Raw genomic sequence first — 24,707 nt, forward strand, 5'->3', positions numbered from 1 at the left:
GTAATATTGGACCAAGCATTGCTGGGAAGTAGCATCATACCATCGTGATTTACTCTCATTTCATTGGTCAGTATGGCCTGTATCCTTTTACGTCACGATAAAAATGGCAGAATACGACCCCTTAATTTTGCTATGGTCTATACTTTACGGTAAAATTAGCAGGCAGGTAGAAGCATCCAATACCATTCTTCCATCTTGATGATGCAATAGTATAGTGTTCCTTTTTTCAACGTTGTCAAATCAATGCTTTCTTTGTTTTTCGCGTAACCACTGATTAGGAGCATAGGAGCAAAGTTGCGGCCATGCACTTTTGTTCTCAACTGCGTCGTATTTCACAGTGTAAAACAGAGACGACTTCAAAATTTCTTTTGCCGAAATTGAAGTAATTGTGAAGTTGCGATGTTATTTGATGTTGAGCTTTGTGTTGTGTAACCCAAGAGACTCATGTGAGTGGTGACTTGGGCTCTTCGTGAACTTCGTGAAGATTATGTGAAGAGACTTCTGAAATTCTGCTTAGCGAACGAGTAGCAAAGGTCGACATCGGCAATGGTCGATTCGTGGCGAACGGTCAGAGGTCGATTCGCGAACGGTCATACGTCGATGCCCGAACGCACCGAACCAATCGAACCTAGTTCACCATTGTGCATTTTCATTTTATTTTACTTTTCATTTTATCGTTTGTTGCAAATGGAGCATTATGTATAGGCTGCTTGTCTTTGCCGTGGACGACACTAAAGACCTCTAAGTTTAAGTAGCTCTCTTAGCAGAACGAGAGCCATAATGGATCAGGAAATTCCATCAATGGTTGTAAATTAAACTAAATTTATGCTTTGTTTCTGACCCTTAAAGTAGATACCTAAGTAAACAGGTCTCGATTTTTAATTTGACCTCGACTGATGAGCAATAAAAGCCTAGCGTCACCATTAATGTCTTCCTTTTCTTCATCAGAGAAAGGCTATGTCCAATAATAGACTTAATTGAAAATGAACTTTGGAGAAACGTTCTCCTCTTAATTTTGCACCATGATTTGAAGAGAAAGGTCTTCAGGATTTTTCCATTCTGATACTTGGAGGGAATTTAAGTTTTTTTAATATCTTTTCTAATAAGACCCAGCTGGGGCGCTAAGTGGCTTTTTTTATTTATTTTTATCTTTTAATGTGATTAGACATACACATCAATGGTGAACCTAGAAAAATTTCCATTGTGCAAGGAATATGGATTGATAGCATCTCAGAATCGGTGCATTACATGCAATTTTTCTTCATGTACTGATCCGTTATGCTTCAAAATAGTAAAAAATTTAAGAACATCTGAAATGATGCAACTGCAGATAGGATTGTGGTTAAGTGATGTCACCTTCATTATGCATCCCCTTAAAATGGAAGGATTTATAAAATGAACTTCAAATTTCTTCAATGAAAGTGAAAAACTCTTATGAAGTTGCGTGTAAAAATCAATGTCTCATTTCTGTGTTTTCAGAAACAAGTCGCGGTGAAAATGCCTAATTTTTTTTTTAATTTCATGGAAAATAAACTTGATTTTTCTCGTCTTTGAAAGTATCATGTCCTACCGCGATGTGCAAAAAGAATGCTCGATAGGTACCTATGTCATAACTTTTTCCATGTTTGAATTAAAATGTTCCGATTAGGACTAGTGTGAGAAGTTCCAGTTGTACTTCTTTGAGGCTGGGCCTCAGCCGGCTCTTTCACTTTTGCAGTCAAGTATACTTAGTGTTTCATCCTCTTATCTTTTTGTGTTCGTGTTTTCAGCACCCTGTCTCTCTTTAGTAGGGAGCCGAGGCACCCTTCTATGACTCAGTCTTGTCACGTTACAGTATGAGGAACTGCGCAAAAGCAGATTGAAGCAAAGGAAACTGTGTCGGTAGTAAATTCTAGGTATCCTACATGAATGTATTTATTTCCAAGTAACTCCTGTGGGTAACAAAACGTTGGCTTCCACATCAAGAATAAAGTTGTCAAAGTAGAGGCTTGAAAGCAACTTACAATGAAGTAGATGTAAAGACCTGTGATATTAAAGCGTATTAAAGGTCATAAGGAACTTTACCATCGAAGAAATCTTCAGTCATGGCGACTATGACCATGGAGCAGAGACGTTTCCCTCGCTGTATGAGAAAATCTGCCATTAAAGTTTTTCAAGAACAAGAAAAGCTACAGTTTCATCTGCATTTTTCATCAACTTGGTTCTCAAGAAACCTTCAATGATCAGACGCAATGATATGCTCCTTTGGCGTGGTAGCGAGTGGAGATAATCTATGAACTGCTGAAAGACTACTTTTTCCTCAAAAAGTGGATTTTTCCACCTACCTACACGAAAGTCGTAGAATGTCCACTCAATTAGGGCTCAGACTGAAAAAGAAATTAATTAATTAATTTAAACTGACTCAAAAACACTTCCGGATTGAACAGCTTCGATTAACTTCCCACCGTTCCGACAATGAACAGCAGTGGCTAGGCAAGAAATTACTACTAACAGACACACTGCCAAAAAAATAATTTATCCGACGACATGCGAAAATTTATTCAGTGAAAAATATTAGACATTCTTGACTATTAAATAGGTAGATGTACTATCACTATTACTAATGTCCTCAAAAGGGGTTAGTTTAATGAGAAACAATAACAAACTCGTCCGAACTCGCCCCGGCGAATGTTCATGACATTCGCGGCAGTTCGCGGAACCATTCGACCCGTTCGCTTCGAGTCGACGACTGCCCTTTTTTCGAATTCGACTTCTGCCGATGTCGACGATTGAACTAGCCTGTTAAGATGACAGCTGCTCTCTTTTTTCTGACTGGCTGAATGAATCTGTTCCCACTTCTAGTCCGTCTCTGTTGCCTCACGCATTACTCTCCTTTGCTCTGTTGAAAAATATGGAAGTCAATAACACCGAGAGATGGATACCAGTTCCCATCCTTATAATCCATAAGGACTTCAAATCTGAAGAACTACTGACTTGCGAAAGAACCGTGTTTGTTCATCCGAATGAACATAATAGCTATCAGCAACTTCTGAATTTCATTCGGAGTTTCCCAGAGGTATATATCTTTGATTATCACTACCTTTACTGATACAGAAGTGTGTCACATAAGTATTTGATAGTGTTGTTTGCTGAACCATCTTCTCAACTTCTAATGGGGGCAATTAGGTTCGGGTAGGTAAAATGGAATTGGAGTTCATACGAAGTAATTTGCACACTCCCAAAATATTGCAGAAGATCAGATGTCTTTGATTCAGGGTTGTAAGTACAGCTAAGAAGTAAGATGGTGTATCTTCTGTCACACTCTGGGGGGTGCTGTAACTTGTATTGCTTGAACTCTACAAGTTAGAACCCATTGCTAACTTGAAGTTTCACAAGGATTAACTGCGGGCCAATTATTGAAATTTTGTGATTGTCGGGCTGACGTAGGTTAAACGGTGGATCATGATTGGTTGGCTATGTCCTATCGCTGCTTTGTTGTGCCTTTGTCAGGTGGAATTCAAGACAAGCTAAGGCTCCTCTTTAGTTTTTCGGCCTGCTGCGGTGTAGTGGTTGTAGGGCTGGCCCTTTAACTAAGAGGTCCCGGGTTCGATTCCCGGCCAGGTGATCTGAGTTTAATGATCTCAGGCAATGGTCATCTGGGGTTAGGGTAATAAGCGTGGGATTAGCGAAAAGGCCATTTGAAATTGGTACAAAAAAAAAAAAATTCCCAACGGCATGTCGTCCATTGCACCTGACAAAGACAAGACATAGCGGACCAATCACGCTCCGCTGTTTAACCTATGTCCGCCAGACAAACACGAAATTTCAATAATTGGCCTGCTGATGACATGCAGTATCTGTGTAGAGCAAGTTTAAATTTAAACAGTGCTACCAAAATCTCAATTCAGCATTTTTTAGCACTGAAGTCTCTTTTCCCATCAAGAGCTACACATGATGCAGTGTGAGGATTTTGAAAAACTGAATCATTATTATTATTTTTTTCAGACGGCAAAATATACCGAGGATGATTATACTATCAGTTACTTTGACACGGATAATGATCAGGTAAAGAACTTCCTCACTTTAAACTTTTTCTACTCTTGTTGCTCTTTCTCTAGGTAATCCCTGTGTTCTACTGCAAAAGTGGTAGTTATGGAATAATAGACTGTTTAATCAGTAAAAAATAGAACTTTCCAGAAACCACTCACAGCACAACAACTCGGGATATGTAAAAATAATCCATTTGATTTTGAATACATAGGTCTGCGAATCAGATGGGTCAACCTAGAACTGCCATAACATGGAACTTGTGCAATCTCACTAGTACCTAGTATTGACTGCTGAATTTGGACTTGAAAGAATTCATTAAAAAAATTGTTACAAGGTTCAAGTTCCGTACGAATTAATTTATCATTTGATACATTTCATTACAAATTTTACATTTTTTTTAAAACTACCTACATATCCAGCTACCATGAACCAAAGGTTTGTGTGGTTGCTGCTGTTCCAATTGGAATGCAATTGGAATGTTTCAATCGGAATTAACTTTCAAGTTTTCCTGTGGAATTTCGGAACTCAGTAACTGTATAATTCAAAAAAAGTCCTCACTCATGAAGCATATCCACTGTATAAATCTTATCTCAATTTTCTTTTCCTTCTTTACAGATTCCAGTGCAAAGTGAAACTGAGTTTGCGGAATACCTGAAAGTAAGTAAACTGCTAATTATTCTTGCTTTTAAATTGATACTTTTCCCCAAAAGTTAAAATTAAGAAGCAGTGAGCACTGGTTGCACTTGTTATGGGCTATGATTTTTAGTTCTGAACAGGGATTTCTCTTTGAAGCAGGTGTCTCCATTGTTATGCACTACTTTCTGTCGCAATGAATTTAAGTAATGATGAGTGTGAAGCATCATATCTTGAGTCAGTAAAGTCTGATAAACCATGAAAATTAAAAACCATAAAAATGCTACAATAAATCATCTTATTTACATTCAATTTTTTTAATCATACTGGATTCATTCTAGTCAGGAGTCTTTTTTTGTAATTGTTCTTTTATTTTGTTCCTTTAATTATTTTACCCGAGCATCATCTGTAATGAGGCCTCTTCCTTCTCCAAATTCATGGAGGAAATGAGGAATTGTCCCCAAGTCTCATGAAAGGGTTTTCGGACATTGCATGATTGTTGATAATTTCAGCCTCTCAAATTTCACTCTTAGAGAAACTATATTCTTTAAATATAAAAGAAAATTTGCCATGGAACAAAGTATTTAAGGAAAATCACTCAGTTTCATCATTTCATTGAACTCATTAGATCTTTCACTGGATGAGTGACATAATCAAAGCAGCTATGAAGGCCTTGTCTCCATGATGATGCGTTTTCATGAGGTATGTGGCAGCATGGAACTGCGGGATAGAAACTTCGGCGATTTTTTGCAGTCACTGTCTCATGGGGCAGGGCTCTCATGGTTCAGCGACTAGTTTGCATGTGGAGATAGATTAGTAAAAATCAATTATTTAAACGGAATTAAATTAAAGAAATTAAAAATTAAACAAATTATTTTATTAAAACCTTTTTGAACAATTGAGTGAACAACAAAATATCATCCAATTTACATTCTCTTCTACCTCCTCTTTTGGTTGATCTTGAAGCTCCGCAAGGATCCTTCTTGGTATTGCAACTAATATTGAGCTGGACAATATTTTTTCCAACTTTTTGCTATGATAAATCGCGGGAAAATGTCCGTTGGAAACAAAGCTGTAGATGCTAGAAAAAACTCATTTGTTTTTTACACCTGCAGTCCAATGAGCCTTGCGCATGAATTTTCCTAATTTTTTTAAAAATATTTCAGGTATGCCCGCTTCCGCACCTGTCGGAAGGCAAAGTTCGTCCTTTGGTCATTCATGATAAAGGGTTGCCTAAGGATCGAATTGACTTTTGTTTCAATGACAGCCCTCAACCTATGAAAGCATCACATAAACATAAATTGTCAATAGAGCACGCAGCTTCAATTAACATTGGTAGTGCTTTCACCAACATGTCACTAAATGAAAATTCTGGTGAAATCAGTGATGACAATCTTGTCAACTCAGGTGGAGCCCCTTTGTGGTTTTCAAGAGAGATGGATAAGGTAATTTCTGTATTTCTAGCTGTTTCCAAAAAGTCTAATACTTCTTTTGGGTACCTATCAAACATTTTACTTACTGTCATACGAAATAAGTCATGGAAACTACTGGTTCAATTTTCCAGCTTTAAGTTGCATGCTCGAAGAGTACATTTCTCAGAAAACTTCATAAAACTGAATCACTTTGAATGGCAGGATGAAAGAGCGACAAAAATTACATTATTAAAGGAGCATATTGTACATAGTTGTCAAATTGGATCTGCATTCCCATTAACCTTATAGCAATGAACTTATAGAATTGAGAGTGAAGAGTACAAAAAGTACTTCCTTGTCCTCATCTGACCTGTAATTACTAAGGAAAAAGCCTGATACGGGTGGTCTGGATCACTGAATATGTAAATATCATGGGAAGAAGAATCTGAATGTCTGTCATGTTTATATTCTACTGCCTTAATTTGGTACTCTTATGAAGGTCTCCGGCATAGGTCTGGTATCAGGGGAGATTATAATAGTGTATTTCCTTAGAAAATACACTAAAAATAAGCTTGAGTAGCCACACTCATTCCTTGTTCAAGAATACTGAAATTTCTGCCAGTGTTCATTTCTTGACATAATGTACATTTGTATCTTATTCCAGTTTAAAGCAGACATCATGAAAAATATGTCCACCCACCTAGAAAGCTTCACTAAAGAATTTCATCTTGCTTTGGAGAAAGCCATAAGAGGAGACGAGCCAAAAAAACTGAAGAAAAACAAAGAAAAGAGGAGATGTGAAAAGAAAGAGAAAACCAAACTACTCGGGAGTGCCAGTACATCCAAAACAATGAAAGACAAGCAAACAAAAATCAATGAAACATTGAAAGGTACAGTATCAAAATTTTTGGAGACTCAAGCAGTACCTCTGAAATTTTTTAACTACTTTTTCTCCTTTTTTACACCCTTCATCGTTGAAAATTTAGCATTGAGACTTCAAAATTTCTTATATGTTTTGAACCGGTTGAAATATACTTCTGATGATTCCAAGATGTATGAACAATTTTGATGAAATTCATAAGAATGTAAGCACTTATGCTTTTACAATCAAGTCTAATGATATAATATGAACTTAGAAAGAAACTCGCAGTCCAGATTCATTCACAATGCGGCAATTGGGCTGTGCAGAACTTCCTTAGCAATCCACCTGAAAGAATTCTTAGTGGAGAACCTCAAAAAAGCAAACACTTATGAGAAATATGCCTCGCATTGTTCGCAATTGTTTTCTCACCAATACTCTGTAAAAATTCAATTTTTCTGTATTCCTCTTCTTCAGCATTTTAGCCCTCAAACTGCAATTATTGTATTTTCTTGTTCTCATCAAAAAAATTTTGCAAAAGACAGAAGTCTCAGCTGATTTGTTTTCTTCTCTGGCTTAAATGTTGTCTTACTTGCATGGTATTTCCTGATAGGTCGCTCCCCCCCCCCCCCCCCTCCAGCAGCTTGATTGTTGAAATTTTGTGTTTGTCTGGTAGACATAGATGACAGGTTAAAAGGCGGAGTGTGATTGGTCGGCTTTGTCCTATCGCTGCTCTATTGTGCCTTTGTTAGGTGGAATGGGCAACATACTGTCGGAAACTTACGAGGCTCTGTTAGCTTTTCATGAGTTCCACCTGACATAGGCACAACAAAGCAGCGATAAGACGTAGCTAACCAATTACACTCTGCCTTTTAACCCATGTCATCTATGTCTACCCGACAAACACAAAATTTCAGCGATCAGGCTGCAGGGATACAAGAGCAGACATCAGGAGCATCAGGTCAGTCGAGCAGCAGGTCTCAAGGAAAGCACATCTAGCAATAACAGCAGATAATATTTGAAGGATGAACATTTCTCTATTATTCCTCTAATATTTTAAATTTTGACCTTCTATCTCCTGTGCAGTCTCAGAGGTATCTCAGGAAAAACATGTGTTTCTAATCTAGAAGTACCATAAGCCCGGACTAATGCTAGCTGTTATTTTTTTCCTTCCTTTTCCAGCTCACAACATGACACATCCAAAAAGTTTTGACAATGAAAGTTTATGCCTTGATTACATTGCACAGAGCCAAAAACGGATGAATCTAAATGAAGAAAAGAAAACCAAATTGCACTCCGTAGCAAAACGCAAAAAGGAGTCTCTCTCTAAATATGATAACCGCTCACCATTTTCTGCCAAGGAAAACCAAGCTTTGTTTGATTTTTCCTCAGGATGGGCTATCAATGAAACACTGACCAACTCCAAGAAGAAAGATACTGAGCGTCTTAAGACCAAATGTAGTGATCTTTCCCAATCCTCCAGCGATAGTGACAACCGCGACGGTCAGGAAGAATCTGATGATATTGTGATCGTTGGTTTCAATTCCTCCTTTGACGAGATTTCTGACACTGACTTGAGTTTCGTAAATGGAGAGGAGCTTGCAAAAGAAATGCCCACGGATGGAAAGGCCGTTGATGTTGAGCTTCCTCCATGCTTCTTCCCCGAGATACCTGTAACATTCAAAGGTACATGATTTTGCTTAACAACTCTTCATTTTGATCAATGTATCTCAATAATCAAGAGCCCATCAATATGAAACTGGAAGGTAATTTTTGGTCCTTAATGGAAGCATGTGTAAATACTTTAGGGCAAGGGATCCCTTTGAAGGGTAGCTTTAATGTGAAAATAATCGATGTAAGGTCTGTTGCAAACTGTGGCTGAAGTGGAAAGAAGAGCTGCTTCTTACGGAAAATGGCTCAAAAATCAAGTGAAGCACATTGGTAAAGTCAGAAATTCACTTCTTATTTTACGATCTAATCTTGAAGGTATTGAGTTATATTTTCAATAATGCCCATTTTGAATACACTTCTCCCATATACTTTTCTTTTACATCAAGAATTGTCAAAATAGTTCAGTGTTGCATTTGCAACATCCTCAGAATGGCAACAGTGCTTGAAAGGGTACAAAAAAGACTAAAATCAATACTGTACTTTGTGAATGGACAGTGGACACCCATGAAGACTTTTTTATCAACCCTTCAAATTCAATATATTTGATTTTGGAAATCAGGTGAAAAACAGGTATACATGAAACACAAAAATGTTCTCCCATTATACGACCAACAACACAACTTCTGCATCCAACTGCCTTTGTTGATAATTCTACTGTTGTATTTAAAATGAATTCTTTGCATCTCTAAACATAGTAAATATGACTTTGGTTGCTTTACTTAGAATTTCAAAAATAATTTTTTGCTTTTTCTGAAGTAATAGAAATGAATTTTTCACTTCATTAAGTTCACTCGTGGAGAGTTTAAAGAAGGCTTACAGCGAAGGACACATATTTATTGTCTCATCTTTTGTGTAGGCATAGGTGTGTTCATGTGCACTGTGTGTGTTGTAATGATTTTTTCTTCTTTTTTTTTTAAACGTTCATTTCTTATGTGTAATTAATGTAATTTATCTCTATTTTTATTTCAGATAACATACCTTTGCAGTTGAAACAGAATGACTTGAAAGGATTAAAATCCACAATTCCAAATAGTCGTGCTTTTCCCTTTAATAAGAAAAGCAGGTCAAAAGACAAGAAACATGATGAGAATGTATCCATGGCAGATGAAGAAGATATTCATCATTCCTCAAAAGACAAGAAACAATCAGATAAATCGAAAAAGTATTGGAGGGAACTGGAGGAGAAGTTTAAAACTCTTCAAAATTCATGTAAAAACGAAGAAGACCGTTGGAAAGTTTTGGAAGCAGAATTAATAGGTTGGCAATTAATCAATCACTCCTTAGATCCAGCAAATGGAAAAAAGACTGTGAAGGAAACGGACAGAAAGAATTTATTGAATGATTCCTCATGTATCATGGACAATAATGTTAATCCTAAAATAAGTGAAGCTCACAAAGCTTTATCAGCATTGAAAGAAGCATTAAATGAAACAAAGCAGCCCAAGAAGGTCAGAAACAGTGTCGAAAATCCCTTCAACTCTGGCCATCAATTGAAACCTGTGGCAAGCTCATCAGTGGCCAGCTCTAGCACTGATGAGAAACTTGATGAAAATAATGATGGTAGCAAGGCTAATGCAGATCAGCGCAGTGAAAACGTTGGAACCAAAATGACCGTGTCAGAGATGTTACTTTCCAGAGAACCGCCGCATTCTGATGTGCTGAAGGAAAGAAAACGCAAGAAAGAGCCAGATTTGGAGACGCTCATGGACATGATGCTCCGTATATGCAAAAATCCTGCAAAAGAACGACATTCTCTGAAGAAAGACACAAATGAAGGTCAGACTCAAACCGGAGTGAAAGTCAATTCTAATGCTCCACATCCAAAAGGAAAATCGTCTGCAGGGGAAAAATCTACCTCCAATGGATGCACAAAGTTAGAGGAACAATTCTTGCTGAAATCATTGAACTCATCAGATGATGATTCTTCCTCAGATTATGAGGAATGTGAAGAAACTGGTAAATCTAGTGGGAAGACACACGTAGAGATTGCTCATGAACCTACCTCTGCCACTCATTCTGTAGAAGAAGAATCGAAAACTGAAGAAATGCCCCCTAAACTCGGCAAAGAAACATCATTTGCCTCTTCCATAAATACTGTAGAAGATCCCTTGCATAAAGGTATCTCCTGTCTGACAGCACCAAACAAAACCAATTGCTCTCAGGACTCAAGAGGAAATTTAAAAACTGCTGCTCCAGTTGAGCCAGTAAATAAGGCAAATATGAGTAAATGGAATGACTTAGTGTCATCGTCAACTCGTGCATCGCAAACCAGCAATTCAGGACTTTCAAACGAATCATCCAAAATACTTTTCTCTTGTGGTACTTCTCCTTTTGGTGCATCTCAAGGAGTTGCCAAAGAAAATACGTCTACAGGCATAGATTCAGCAAATTTGTCATTTTTGAACACAAACAAGAATGTAATGTACCCTCCTCAGCAAATCCATCCTGGGGGAGGGGCTTTGAATAATTCCTCCTCTTATGCTTTTGGAGGTGCTCCGTATTACCTGGATTTTCTGAACCCCAGTGGATACCAGTATGTTCCGCATATGCCCCTGCCAAAGAACTTCTCTTGTTCGCAGAGTTTCCAAAGTTCTCATAGTGCGCAAAATCTGATTCCAAAACCAACTTTAGCCCCACCTCCTCCACCAATTGTTATTCCACCTCCAATTCCTCAAGAGAAACATTTCTACTTCCAGCCTGGGTATAATGCTCTGTACACAAATCCATATTACACGAACCCACAGCTCAACGCCTTTTTGAGCAAAGGAGATCCAATGAAAAATTGCTCTGCACTGAAACGTGACCTGACCGGTACTTACACGACCCCAGTTATGGGATATCCATCAGTCTACCCTAGCTGCTACCCTCCATCAAATGTTCCTTTGAACACCTCTCATAACAATTTAACTGCTGTCGTACCTCCAGTCCCAAATCCTGTGATTAACTTTCCAAACTCCTCTCAGCCAGTCTTAGGACAACCATCAGTTTCTGAAAGTAAAAATCTAACACAGATACCTGTGCCAGGGAACAGTCAAGTAGCCTCCAATGTTTCTGGCTCTTTTGCTTTAAGTTTGCCTCACAATGTTGCTGCCATGACCAAAGCCACTGATCCTGTTGATGAAGGAATGTCGATGACTGATTATGTCGCAAAAAATAACCGCAACAAAACACTTCAACAAAATCAATCAGTAGTGCCTGACCTTTCATCCACCACACCTGAAGCATCAGCCCCATCTGCTCCATGTGGAATTGAAGTGTCATCACCAGAAAGGAGTCCGAAACCTCCACCTCGTTTGAACATCACAGGTTTAATTCCTGAGCGGCTTCTTACCACACTCAATTCAGCGGCCACCAATGTAAAGGGAGTTTTTGCACCAAGTCGGGCTGTAAGCGTACTTATTTGTATTTAACGCCTCAACTTTTTTTTTATTTAAGTGAAAATGCAGTAATGCATCATATTTCAAATCATCAATGCAGTAACAATCATATTACTAAATCTAATCCATTTTTTGCATTCTTTCATGATGGAATCCATGGCTAACTTGTGACTTCTCTTCCTAAGGCATTCCATACACCTTTTTTTACTTCTCAAAATGGATTTTTTTTCCCATTTTGCTATGAAAAGAGAATAATGCATGTCATAACTGTCTTAAGTCACTCAACACTCTCAGAGCATTCAATAAATGTGTGTGTGAAGGGTGTAAGCCACAAAAATAATAAGTAACAAAGCACCAAAAGAAATCAGTGATCAAGGCTAGTATTTATTAAAATTGACTTCAAATTTACTAAATTAGAAAGTTAGGCAATGCCTTTTTCAAGAGGAAAAATTAAAGAAACCAAAATAAATGAAATGAGTGCTGAAACACATGTATCATGATATGCTCAAAAGCTTGAAATAAAACCCTTTAGCATGAAGTCGGTAAGGATTATGAGATGTCTAAAATGTTAGCTACAACTGCACTGGAACCATACCAACTATTTTTTAAGTTTAACTTGATGGAGTTAGCTATAAATATTTCAAATTGCACTTTTAATTATATGTATATAAAATTAAGAAGATCTACAATAATCATTTTATTTTATTTTTACCAGGGAAAAAAAGATAGCTTTGGAGCTCATTCCTCACAAATTCTTCCTGAATTTTTGTCCGCTTTCATCAAAAAGGAACCAATTCAGGTAAAAAAATCTATAGTATATTGATATTCTATAAGTCTCAGTATCAGTACTGAAAACTTATGCAAGGGACTGTTCCCAAGTTCACAAGCATTAGGTATTTTCATCTGTGCAAATGCTTTAGTTTATTCATTTTATTTAAGCACTGCAAGTGACAGAATGGTAGAATTGTACTGAGTCCTCACCATTCTGGGGAGGAATCAAAACCAGAAGATCCAAAAATTAGTATCAGAGTCACAAAATGAACTCTAATGAGTTTTTATAGAAAATTGAGGGGAGGGAGAGTGTTCAGCTCAAGCAGATACACAGAAATACTAAGCTGGGATCTTGCTGAGAGATCTAAACCGGTTTGAGTATTTTTAGACTTCATCAGTAGATCATACACAATCAGTACACTAACTTAGTGTTCTGCAAAATCCTAGATGGCATCAACATGTCATCATGAACATGACGCGAGGCACGACGCTAGAGTACAGTCCTATCGCCATCAGCCATTGCTGCTGAATAACTCGCCAGGCAAACAAGGGAAACCCGAAAAATTTACAATCACCTAATAATATTGATAATCGTTCAATTTTTTTTTTCTCGTTTTAAGCACTGCCAAATATTTTTTCTGTACCATTCTGTTCTTTGAGTCAAGCCTAGGAAAGAAAAGTCTTGATTTAGGTAAAATTATCTAGAAAACGTAACAAGTTCATGCACCAATTGCTGCACCAGTCCTGTTCAAAGATTCCTTGTCCTGTTCAGTTATTTTGAAGGCCTCCAGAACAGAAGTATTTTGAAATCAATCAAAGGTGCATGTCGAAGACAAAGTACCTCATTATTGTCGTCCTATCTCAAGCTGCTCACGGCTCTCTCGTTGGAATAAAATTCTTCTCTTTACAGGTTCACATCATCACTCGAAGCTCTTTCCAAAGGTACTTTGTGATACCAGTCAGTAAATTAGGAGAGTCGCACAGTTTTCACAGTGAACTGAGAGCCTACATGTCTTCTGAAGGATGGCAAAACGTTTCACCACTTAATCTTCAGTCAGGTGACATTTGCGCTCTGCATGAAAATATTCAGGAAGCAAAAGAGGGGAAAGATTCTTTCAGCAGAGTGAAAATATTATCAGTGGATGATGCAGCTGGGTTCCCTGGAACCTTAATTAGAGCACAGAAGATTGACTTTGGGGTCATAGTTCACTGTGAGCGCAGAAACTTGAAAGTATTACCGACGAAGTTTCAATTCATGCCACCTCTTGTTGCTGAAGTTGTTTTTGGAGACCAAGAAGGAGCTGCTAGTTCTCTGCCAACTCCTCTGTTTATCCAACTTGTACGTCATTTCCCCAAGACCAATCACTGGTCGGTCAAAATGTCAAAACGTCAAAATGTGATGATCTGTGATAACAGCCCAGATGAAACGCATTTGGTAAGTTTTTTTTTCTAAGTTTGCTCATTTTTCCTCTTTTTTGATTTTGATGTTTACATTTTTTTCCTGATCTCCATAATGCTCACAGGGTCAATCCTAATGTATCCTCACTCATCCTTTTTACTCTCCTTTTTTGTGACAGTTTGCTATAACCATTAAACCTATCCTCTTTAAACCCTGTCAGTAAGAAAGTGTGACTTGCAATTGCAATTGCAATGAGATGAAGTTAAGCTCTTGTGCTCTTGTGAAAGTTGATCGTCACCAAGATTTGCTGTAAAGCATTAGCTTTTTGTAGGGTCATTAAGCATGTTGTATGCGAGTGCTTATAGTGTGGTAGCCCTGAAAAGGGCTGTTTGGTAGGCAAGCTGGCTAAATGTGATGATTTTCTTGCCAAAACAAGTGGTCATCAACACAAATGCGTTTGTCTGATGGGAGTGTAGCCTTGATGGTGGGAATCTTTGTTTAATCTAAATTTTAATCATTCTTTTCCATTAATCCAAAAGTAAAAATTATCTAAAAGTTACATTACATGAACTTCCTTTCAATAGGTCAGCAGGCTAAATAAAAAAATTATAGTTTGAACTAACTCAGCATTACTCTTATAAAGTCTGTCTTTGTGCTGTCTTATCTTGTAATCTTTTGCACGGAGGTATGCATCTTGATTGCTCTGTTTTAGTACTCTTTACTCTCATTTTATTTGTTTACAGGAGAATCATCTTGTCATTCTTTTTTTTTAATTTCTCATAACTTTTCCTTACATTTGTCAGAAAACGATCTGAATTTTTCAGACTAATCTGTGCAATGGCTCTCTCATAATAAAATAAAATGTTCATAGAAGTACTGAAACTTCACTATCAAGTTACATTTCTTTAAGCAGTGAAGGAAGATGTATGTCACATTCCTTTTATTAATTAAGTAATGAGTAAAATAGCCTGATTCATTCTATGATGTCTGTAGACTTTTTGTCATTAACTTACTTCTTTTGTTTATCACAAGGATGAGGAACTTGAAGATGGCTCTTGTTATGAAATATTTGGTGTAAAAGGGAAGAAAACTCCTGTCCCAAAATTACTACCACTGTCAAAAGGTTTTCTTCCTGGCTCAAAATTAATTTTGAGAGGTGCACCGTCTGAGAACAATCCAAACAGGTAATGATGAATTTCATAGTTTTGTTTTATAGTCTTCATAGTTTAGAGGTTTTATTTATTTTCACTGAAAGCTTGTGAGGTATAGTACTGATCTTCTCTATTTTTAATATTTTATGCAGTAACTATGCAGCCAAACTTAGGGCTATATTTACAGTCGATCCTTAAACAGATTTTTTCCTTAGGTAGCCTGTAAGTATTTTTATAAGTTTTCAAACACGTCTTTACATTTTCCCAGAATCTCCATCAATTTTTGCTTGAGAGCTGGTACAAATTTAAAGAGCAATGTTCCTAATTTGCTCCTTTTTTTCCTTCTCTGTAAAATAAATGAAAATTCTCCATGAAGTAAGCAACATGTATGCATTTTGTTTTTATGTTGATTTTATCATCATTTCTTTTCTAGGTTTGCTATTAATCTCAATTGTGGCTCCCAGGAAGACATAGCGTTGCATCTAAATCCCCGATTGAAAGAGGGAGTATTTGTTCGGAACACCAGACACTGTGGATGGTGGGGAATTGAAGAACGTGATGGACCTTTCCTATTTACTCCTGGCGTTGAATTTATACTGCAAATTGAATGTCAGTCAGAAGGATACAATGTAAGCTTCCTCGATTCTCATTTGATGCATGTCAAGTTTGCAACGCTCAATAGAATGTCAGGATGAGAAAATTCTTACTTTTTTAGGATCATCCAAACTAGTGCACTATTCTATATGTGGAGACAAAATATCACCAATAGTTGTAACTTAGGAATTGAAAGGTGACTAATTTACAAGCCATAAAATGTGAGATAGTAACGCAACCGATAGATCACGGAAACATGTGATGGGGGTAAGAAACTGCAAGTTTTATACTCGTGAACCTACAATACATGAATAAGGACCGTTTGGCAAAGGGCCACAAATGCATTTGAACCTGAAAATATTGTGCATCTTTTGGTAAAGTTCTTTGTCAATCAGAAGCTTTTATTTTTGTATGTTTGCCTCCTAATTTTATGAGGTAAATTCTCTGAATATTTCATGCAAAGTTAAGTGGATGTTTATCCGAGGAAGATGAATGACTAAGTTGCACGATTCTAGCAACACTAGATGTCGTGTATCCTTACTTAAAATGAATTCTAACAGTTACAGTTACAGAACAGTTACAGTTCCGTTGCTCACAGTGATGAAGCACGATATAAACTGTCCGCTGGTGATGTTCTTTCTGGGGGTGATGTACACGTTTTTAATGTAGTAGGATTTAAAGAGCCAATAAAGTTCCAATTGACCAATAAGTTGTGAATAATGTACATTTTTGGCTTTTTTGCAGATCAAATTGAACAAGGTCCCATTACTGTACTACAAGCATCGAACAAATCCAGAAGGAATCACTCAACTGAAAATAGAAGGAGATGTGACTATCTATGAGCTTATATACGCAGCACCAAATGTAAGTAATTTGTTGTGATCAGCTTGTATTTTTTTTCTTCTTTTCTATCGATGATGTAAATGAAGATAGAGAGCAGAAAAAGGGTATTGCTTGGCTTAAAATAACATCTCGATTACAGAACACAATGAAAATCTGTTTAATGGTTATCACTGTAGTAAATAAAAAAATCCAGAAATCAGTTTTATCCGGACAAGAGTATGTTTAAAAGTTGCCGCTGTAATTGATTTTAATGTGGTCTGCAGCAATAATTAGTTAAACTCAGCTGAGAATTGACAGGCTCTTATCAGGTTTTGTCATTAGCTGCCTGAAACTCCCCAAAAAGATGTTAGAAATGCCTGTAGTTAATCGGCTATGGTATAAGGCATGATTTTTGACCAACCTTTAATTCCTCAGTTCAGCATTATGGCTTAGCGCTTCTGTACCCTGATCAATATCCAAAACTTAGGGCTAACTTACAGTGAAACCTATGTATAATGAAGTCCAAAGGCGGTCAATCTTACTTTATTTAAAGCGGAATTTCATTAAAAGTGATATTGATCTCAGAATGACTACAAAATGTGAGAAATATCGGGGTAACAAAATAAAATCAATCTAGGACCAATGAGTAATCACTTATTGACCCTCTTGAGAACATTTACTTGTCATTCCTATACAAATTTAAAGAGAGTCATTTGATTCCTGTCAGCCCGCCTAATATTGCGGATAACTTTGTTTTCAATTGCGCTAAGGTGGGCAAACAAAGCAGGAGAAAGGTTTTTAACAACTGACAGCCATCAATGCAGCTAATGAGGTTGGTAGCAGTGTGTGAGAGGGGTGGCCTTGTTGTCTTTGTCTTTCTCATTTTCGTCTTTTGCTTGTTGGGACAGGGGTTGAGTGTCACTAAATTCTGTCAGTTTTTCGTTCATGCTTATTTCGACATCATCGTCCATGGTCCTGAAATCCTCGAAATTCCCTTCGATCTTGACAACTGCTCAAGCCGCTCCGAAGTAACAGTGTAGATGTCATCATAGTTGTCCTTCTCTTCTTCTTCACACTCATCTTCTTTCTCTTTTGCTTCATTCTCGTCATCTGCTTACTCTATCCTTTCCTTCTCATCATCTTTTACTCTTGGTTGTCGTTTTCCTAATTTACCTGATAGAGGTGCTAATCATCCCTCTCCATTCCCGCATTTCCATCACCCGGTAATGGTGGATTATTATCGTGCTGTCAGTCGATAATCGCACCATGTCAATGATAATCAGTGTCTACGCTGCTGCTGGCACCCACGGCTTAAATTGTGCAAGATCCCTAACCCATGCTGTGCAGGAAGCGACCTCCCACCGAGAGACAGCAGGCATCCATAAAATATAAAATGTTTATGAAAACTTCCGGAGATACGATATTACTCATTTCATCATCACCTTTAGCTCAACTTGAAATTAAGAAAATATGCAAACCAAAATATATTTTTATTAAACTATCCAAGCTGTCTGTCTATGTTCGGTTTTCAGATCTGCATCAAAAGAGTTGTTGAAAGAGACAAATCAGTTCACAAACAATAAGTAAACAAATGGACTGTATTTTGCAATTTGGAACTTTAAAATATGGTCCGATCTAAAAACAACGTATGTGCCATTAGTTCCCCTATGCACATAAGTGTTTTTTCAGATGAGCCGGAATTCATAGTTCCAAATTGCAAAGTGCAGTCAAAATATATGTCAATATGATGCTGCATTGATTTAATTGTCATCCTTCGAGTTGGTGGTACTGTTATGAGTTTGAAGTCATGTGCCTGGCCATGTAAAAAGGATGTTTAACTTCCATGCGCACGATTAACTTGAGTAAAAAAAACTATATTTGAATGAGGCAAAAACATAATAGTTTCTATGAAATCGAAATAACACACTTGAACTCACAAAAAAATGTAGTAATAAGGCCCTTTTTTTAGTTACATAATTTTGAGAATTTGAATGTTTTGTTTTGATTTCATACAATTTGTGTTGTTTTGTCCTCAGTTTTGATACTCACAATTTGTTAACTCAGGTTTTTTTTGGTTTCTTTTGTCATAATTATTCACGGTGCGTTTTAAACAATTTTAATGCGGTCAACATACCACCCGCGATTTTTTTGCGGAAATGTCAACTAGAAGGCCTACTGATTGAGGAACAACAAACCGCGAAATCTGTGATGGGGCCGTTTTTGAGAAAATGCGATTTTTCGCTTTTTTGGCGGGAATTTCGGGTCAAGGCGCTGATAAAGTCAAGTTAGGCTGTTTTTGTAGTTCGTAAATGCATATCCTATACATTTTGAGTCAATCAAGTGCCAGTAGATAGCTATTCGTGCATATTGCCCAAAATTCATATCCTTAAATCCACGACTTTTGGGTTTTTGGGGGGTTAGTCAAGGAGAAATCCGAAAAAAAGAGGGTTAACCCGGAACAAATTGCTTAACAAACTTTCCCTACGTAAACTTCTTCAGTAGGTCCTATTGAACAACATACCAAAAGTTTACCACGGTTCGCTCCCGGAACACCCCCCCAAATTGCCTAAATTTCAAAATGGCGGCCATAATAAGGCCTCTGGGAGTTCGATTTTTTTAAAAATACGCATACAGTGTCATGTGAGGTGTCAATTCCTATGTAATTTTGGTCGTAGATTTCAAATATGAAGTAAAAAAGTCCCTTGATCAAAAGTGGGTACCCCAAATCCAAGATGGCAGCCAATTTTGAAAGTCAAGAGGGTGGATTTTTAAAAAGTTCGCGTGATAAGGCAAGTGAGGTATCATTTCTTATGTAATTTTGGTCGTAGATTTCATTTATGAAGTCATAAAAGCCCTCAAGTCAAAGGGATTGCTCCAAATGCAAAGATGGCGGCCAGCTTTGAAAGGCAGGAGGGTGAATTTTTGAAATGTTTACGTGACATCCCTAGTAAAATAGAATCAACCTGACGTCAGGGTATGTTTCATAAACTACCCTGAGTCAGATTGATATCAGCCTGAATTAGTTTGACTCAGGGTAGTTTATGAAACGTCAGGTTGATTCTATTTTACTAGGGATGTCACGTAAACATTTCAAAAATTCACCCTCCTGCCTTTCAAAGCTGGCCGCCATCTTTGCATTTGGAGCAATCCCTTTGACTTGAGGGCTTTTATGACTTCATAAATGAAATCTACGACCAAAATTACATAAGAAATGATACCTCACTTGCCTTATCACGCGAACTTTTTAAAAATCCACCCTCTTGACTTTCAAAATTGGCTGCCATCTTGGATTTGGGGTACCCACTTTTGATCAAGGGACTTTTTTACTTCATATTTGAAATCTACGACCAAAATTACATAGGAATTGACACCTCACATGACACTGTATGCGTATTTTTAAAAAAATCGAACTCCCAGAGGCCTTATTGTAAATATTGTAAATATTGTGATATTAGTGTACTTATGTTAGTTTACCACTCCCTATTTATGTCCCACATTAACTATTGCGTAACTATTTGGTCTAATTGTAAAATTGCTCTCCTGGAAAAAGTCTTCATCATCCAAAAGAAGGCTCTAAGAACCATGTTAAAATTAGCGCCAAGAGAGTCCTGCAAAAATCATTTCATTGATCTCAAAATTCTATCCGTTCCCTCCCTCGTAATTTATAGGTCCATTTCGAATTTTATAGTCGATATGAATAGCTCCATAGCTCCTACAAATCTCAGTAATAATAAAATAAACACTAGATTCCAGGCCATGACTAACGCAACAAGGAACAGCCACTCTCTAAGGCGCGGCCGAATATTTTTTGAAAAACTTCCCGCAAACCTGAAATCCAAATACAGGGACCCAAATTTTCTAAGTGTACTAAAACAATTTTTTATTGCCAAGTGTTTGTATAGTGTAGCAGATTATTTAGCTTAAGTTCTGTAATCTCTTTTCCCTTCTTTTTTATTTATTTTTTTTCTTTTATCCTAACTAATTTTGACATATTTGTTTTCGCCGTTATAAATGTGCATTTACAAATAAAATAAATTATTATTATTATTATTATTATTATGGCCGCCATTTTGAAATTTAGGCAATTTGGGGGGGTGTTCCGGGAGCGAACCGTGGTAAACTTTTGGTATGTTGTTCAATAGGACCTACTGAAGAAGTTTACGTAGGGAAAGTTTGTTAAGCAATTTGTTCCCGGTTAACCCTCTTTTTTTCGGATTTCTCCTTGACTAACCCCCCAAAAACCCAAAAGTCGTGGATTTAAGGATATGAATTTTGGGCAATATGCACGAATAGCTATCTACTGGCACTTGATTGACTCAAAATGTATAGGATATGCATTTACGAACTACAAAAACAGCCTAACTTGACTTTTTCAGCGCCTTGACCCGAAATTCCCGCCAAAAAAGCGAAAAATCGCATTTTCTCAAAAACGGCCCCATCACAGATTTCGCGGTTTGTTGTTCCTCAATCAGTAGGCCTTCTAGTTGACATTTCCGCAAAAAAATCGCGGGTGGTATGTTGACCGCATTAAAATTGTTTAAAACGCACCGTGTATTTGAATGCTTGATATGGCTTACGCCATCGCCACCATGCACACTTTTTTAAAAGACAATATCTTGCCAGGTTTAAACGTTTTCTGTGTGAAACAATGAATAGTGTACCTCCATCATTCCCACTGAAATTATTATAGTATGTGAGGTTTTGCCACACCATAGTATGAAAGTATGTCTTAATTCATGTTTTTTCGCCAGGTATCTGATGCAGCCTTTGCTACTCAAGATTCAACACTTGAAAGCACGCCCTCTTCAAATCCCCCCGCACTCGAGGATGCTGTGGCAGATGAGAGAGCCGACACATCCGAAATTGAGCAACCAGAGCAGAGCTTACAGGATAAAATCAACTTTCTTCTGGATATTGGATTCAAGGATGAAGAAAAATTAAAAAATCTGCTGATGCAGAACAATGAAGATATGTCAGACGTGGTTGACATCCTGACAAATAGTTCGGGCTACTCCTTCTCTTCTCTTTCCTCTCTCCTTCCCTAGTTGTTTTTCTTTTCGTTTGATATTTTTACTCATAGACTGCTTTAGATTCCTAAATGTAGAACTCAAGTTCCCTAGGTGTAAGATATAAGATTTTATCCCTTATGCATTTAAAAGATGTTGAGCTATGTGCATTTTTACAGAATACAGAGCATCCTCATTTTTGAAAGTGGCTCTTGGTCTGCTATAATAATTTAATCGTAATAAGGTGCTTCACCAGTCATTCTAAAAGAAGTTGTCAGGTACCAGTCAAAATTCCATGATCAATTTTCATAGTTTCCATTTTTTTCTCTGATAACAGACTGATCAGTGGCTTCAACATCAATTTGTGACAAATTGCATTATTGATTGGTTCAAACCAAGACGATATATCATGAATTACAAATGAGTGTATTGTGTTATTTCATTAAAACCCCATCGAAGAGTCGTAAATCAATGAACGACCCATGGAAGAGAACAAATCCATGTCGAATGTTTCTCCAGGACTCTGCTCATTCTAAGTATCGAAGTATTCTGATGTCTATGAATTTGTTGTTTTTATATTATGTTTGTGTCACTCAAGTAAGTCGCACAAGTAATATATCGGAGGTTAATTTCGCCGAAGAGTTCATTTCAAGTTCTGTCTCATGTATTAATTCTTTTATCCCTGTTCATTGTTTGAAATTGTATTTCCTCCTTTTAAGGGTCTCAATTTACACTTTGTCAAGGTCCAGTCAAAGGGCTGCTTTCGTATCGAGGAATTCTGTGAATAAAATTGAAGTTAAAATCAACTGTTTCTATTGATTCTTATCGAGACTATATGATTTAATTATCATTAAGCTACCTAAATGCTTATCCTGTTTTGTAATATGTTTAATTCTGAGCTCAACCTAGTAGTAGTGTCCATGATATTTAGTGTTCTTATTTTGTTTTATGCTTTGGCTATCAGTGATACCCTTGTCATTCACCCTAACTGCAAGCTGCAACTATTAACAGGATGTCAAGATAGATTAGGTGTATGCCTTAAGTTGCTCACTGTTAGTTTATAATGTAAAATATTTTCGCACCCATGGATTTCTACTCTTAATTCAGTATGTTAGATGTCCTAACCCTCACTGTTCAGATGATACTACCTGGTTTAGAAACTGAAAATGAATCGTTGAAATTAGTCCAAGTGAAAAGTATTATTTTCTAGAGTCTTCGCTGTTTCTAGCACTAGAGTTATATTTCTATACAGGATTTACTTTATACAGTCAAGTGTACTTTTTCTGCAGATCCTTTCTCTTTTATGACTCGGTAGGCTCTTACATCTTCTTTTAAATGAACTTAGCATTTAATTATTATGGCTATCTGATGTTTCATTACATCGACTGTAAATTTTACATTTTATGAACTCATCATAGGAGAAAATCAACCTCAAATCATTTGCAATCCCAGAAGTTTTTTTGCAAGGTGCTCTCTTATCAAATAAATTTAATTAATGAAACTGATTTACCCAATCAAGAAACATTATGAAGGACTTGCCCATAAAAATAATCACCTCTGCAGATAATTGACAGGTAATCAGAGTACAAAAACTTCGAATTTTTGTCCCTGCAAATTATGATCAACTTTTCTGATTTCTAGAGAAGTACGTAGGTCTGCGAAAACTTGTATTTGATAAGTTGGCGGTTGTTTAATTTTGTCTTTCATCTTCAGCCAACTAATCTATGCATCTGCGCTCATGGTCAACTCTCAACCATCATAATGGACAGCAGCAGCTCAGAAATACAGAAAACAGAATACAAAGAATTGCTGACTTACCTAATGAGATGTTTAGCTTAAAAGTTTTAGTGATTTTTTAAACTTATAAATTATTAAAAAGATTTGAAAAAAATGAAACAACTGTTCAAGCATTAAATCAAAGTAGGCCTCTGTCAAGCATTGCCATCCAAATTTTCTTGATTCTCGTATCAACAAATGACTAACAGACATGTAGGGGGGTTTTTTCTTTTTCTTTCTTCTCCAATACCCTGTTTATGATCCCACTATTATTCTGTAATCACCCCCCCCCCCTCATTAATAGCTTATCTTTTATCATTATTAATAGGATTTGAATTGTGCTTGATAAGTTTCTTTCCACCTTTCCCATCACAGTTAGAACTTAAAATCAACTATTGATTGAATTATCCTTATGCTGCTCAGCCCACAAATCATACAGACTATCCTTCTTGTAGTTCTCTATTTTGTGCATTTTCCAAGTCACACTCAAGGCTTAGTTTTAAAAATTTACTCCTATTTATCGCTATGATTGAAAGTTAGATATACGCAAAGTGTTTTTGGTGTTTAGTGAGTTATCGGTTTCTTCAAAATGGATGCTACTTTTTCGTTATATTTGCATCTCATTCAAAATTTTAATCATGGTTGTAAGATGTTAGTTTGTAGTTAATATTGTTGTATTTTTGATGTTTTTCAATTTTAATCATTCAACTTGGTAGAGGAATTGCAAGTAAATTATTATAAAATTATTTAATCTGTTTTTCTTTTTTTTTCTGAACCCATCATCCTTTTGTCAAAGAAAAAAAAAAAAAAAAAGTGTTCTAAAATTATTGAAATTCCTTTTACAGCACTGAAATGAAGAAGGACAGTGGTCACATTCTTGAATGCTAGAGAAGCAAGGAAATTATTTAAGTAATGCAATGAAAGGAGGCTTCCAATCAATCTCTTGTTAATTGTTCTTTATCATTGAAAAGGAGAATCATCAATTTTGAACTTTAATGTGGATGGTTGGAGTAAAAGAATAAGTATTTCTATTGCATTGCTTAAAGCTTTTTTATTTTTGCAAAAGGAAACTGACGAAAATTTTTCGTTGAAATTCTCTAAGAATATCTCCGAGTGAATGAAGAAATTTTTGTTTTTTCTTTAAAAAAAAGGAAGAAGTATTCGCAAATTTTCTCTACAAAGTACTGGTCACTAATAATATACATCC

The 24,707-nt window shown here is 36.7% G+C and overlaps 1 protein-coding gene across 2 annotated transcripts; it reads left to right on the forward strand.

The window, feature by feature from the left end:
- The first annotated feature begins 279 nt into the window (after positions 1-279).
- LOC109042119 (uncharacterized) lies at positions 280-24,246 on the forward strand. 2 transcript variants are annotated; one of them, XM_072300316.1, is made up of 14 exons: positions 280-514; positions 2,775-3,055; positions 3,985-4,044; positions 4,645-4,686; positions 5,829-6,107; positions 6,739-6,964; positions 8,116-8,619; positions 9,574-11,990; positions 12,697-12,780; positions 13,663-14,187; positions 15,184-15,335; positions 15,736-15,931; positions 16,641-16,760; positions 21,470-24,246. In XM_072300316.1, exons 2-14 carry the CDS (start codon positions 2,891-2,893, stop codon positions 21,761-21,763), a joined length of 5,064 nt encoding a protein of 1,687 aa, XP_072156417.1. In that variant the 5' UTR covers positions 280-514; positions 2,775-2,890; the 3' UTR covers positions 21,764-24,246. The 2 variants fall into 2 exon arrangements, with proteins under 2 accessions (XP_072156417.1, XP_072156418.1); XM_072300317.1 differs by having other exon boundaries at positions 8,326-8,619.
- Positions 24,247-24,707: the final 461 nt, after the last annotated feature.

This window comes from Bemisia tabaci, chromosome 5 (assembly GCF_918797505.1).
Source record: "Bemisia tabaci chromosome 5, PGI_BMITA_v3".
NCBI classification, from domain to species: Eukaryota; Metazoa; Arthropoda; class Insecta; order Hemiptera; family Aleyrodidae; genus Bemisia; species Bemisia tabaci.

What these genes read in the sequence shown, in the direction of transcription:
- LOC109042119 (XM_072300316.1), top strand. Translation starts at nt 2,891, where the DNA reads ATGGAAGTCAATAACACCGAGAGATGGATACCAGTTCCCATCCTTATA. An exon ending in TTGACACGGATAATGATCAG is followed by an intron (nt 4,045 to 4,644) that starts GTAAAGAACTTC and finishes CCTTCTTTACAG; the next exon opens with ATTCCAGTGCAAAGTGAAAC. An exon ending in TTTTTGCACCAAGTCGGGCT is followed by an intron (nt 11,991 to 12,696) that starts GTAAGCGTACTT and finishes TATTTTTACCAG; the next exon opens with GGAAAAAAAGATAGCTTTGG.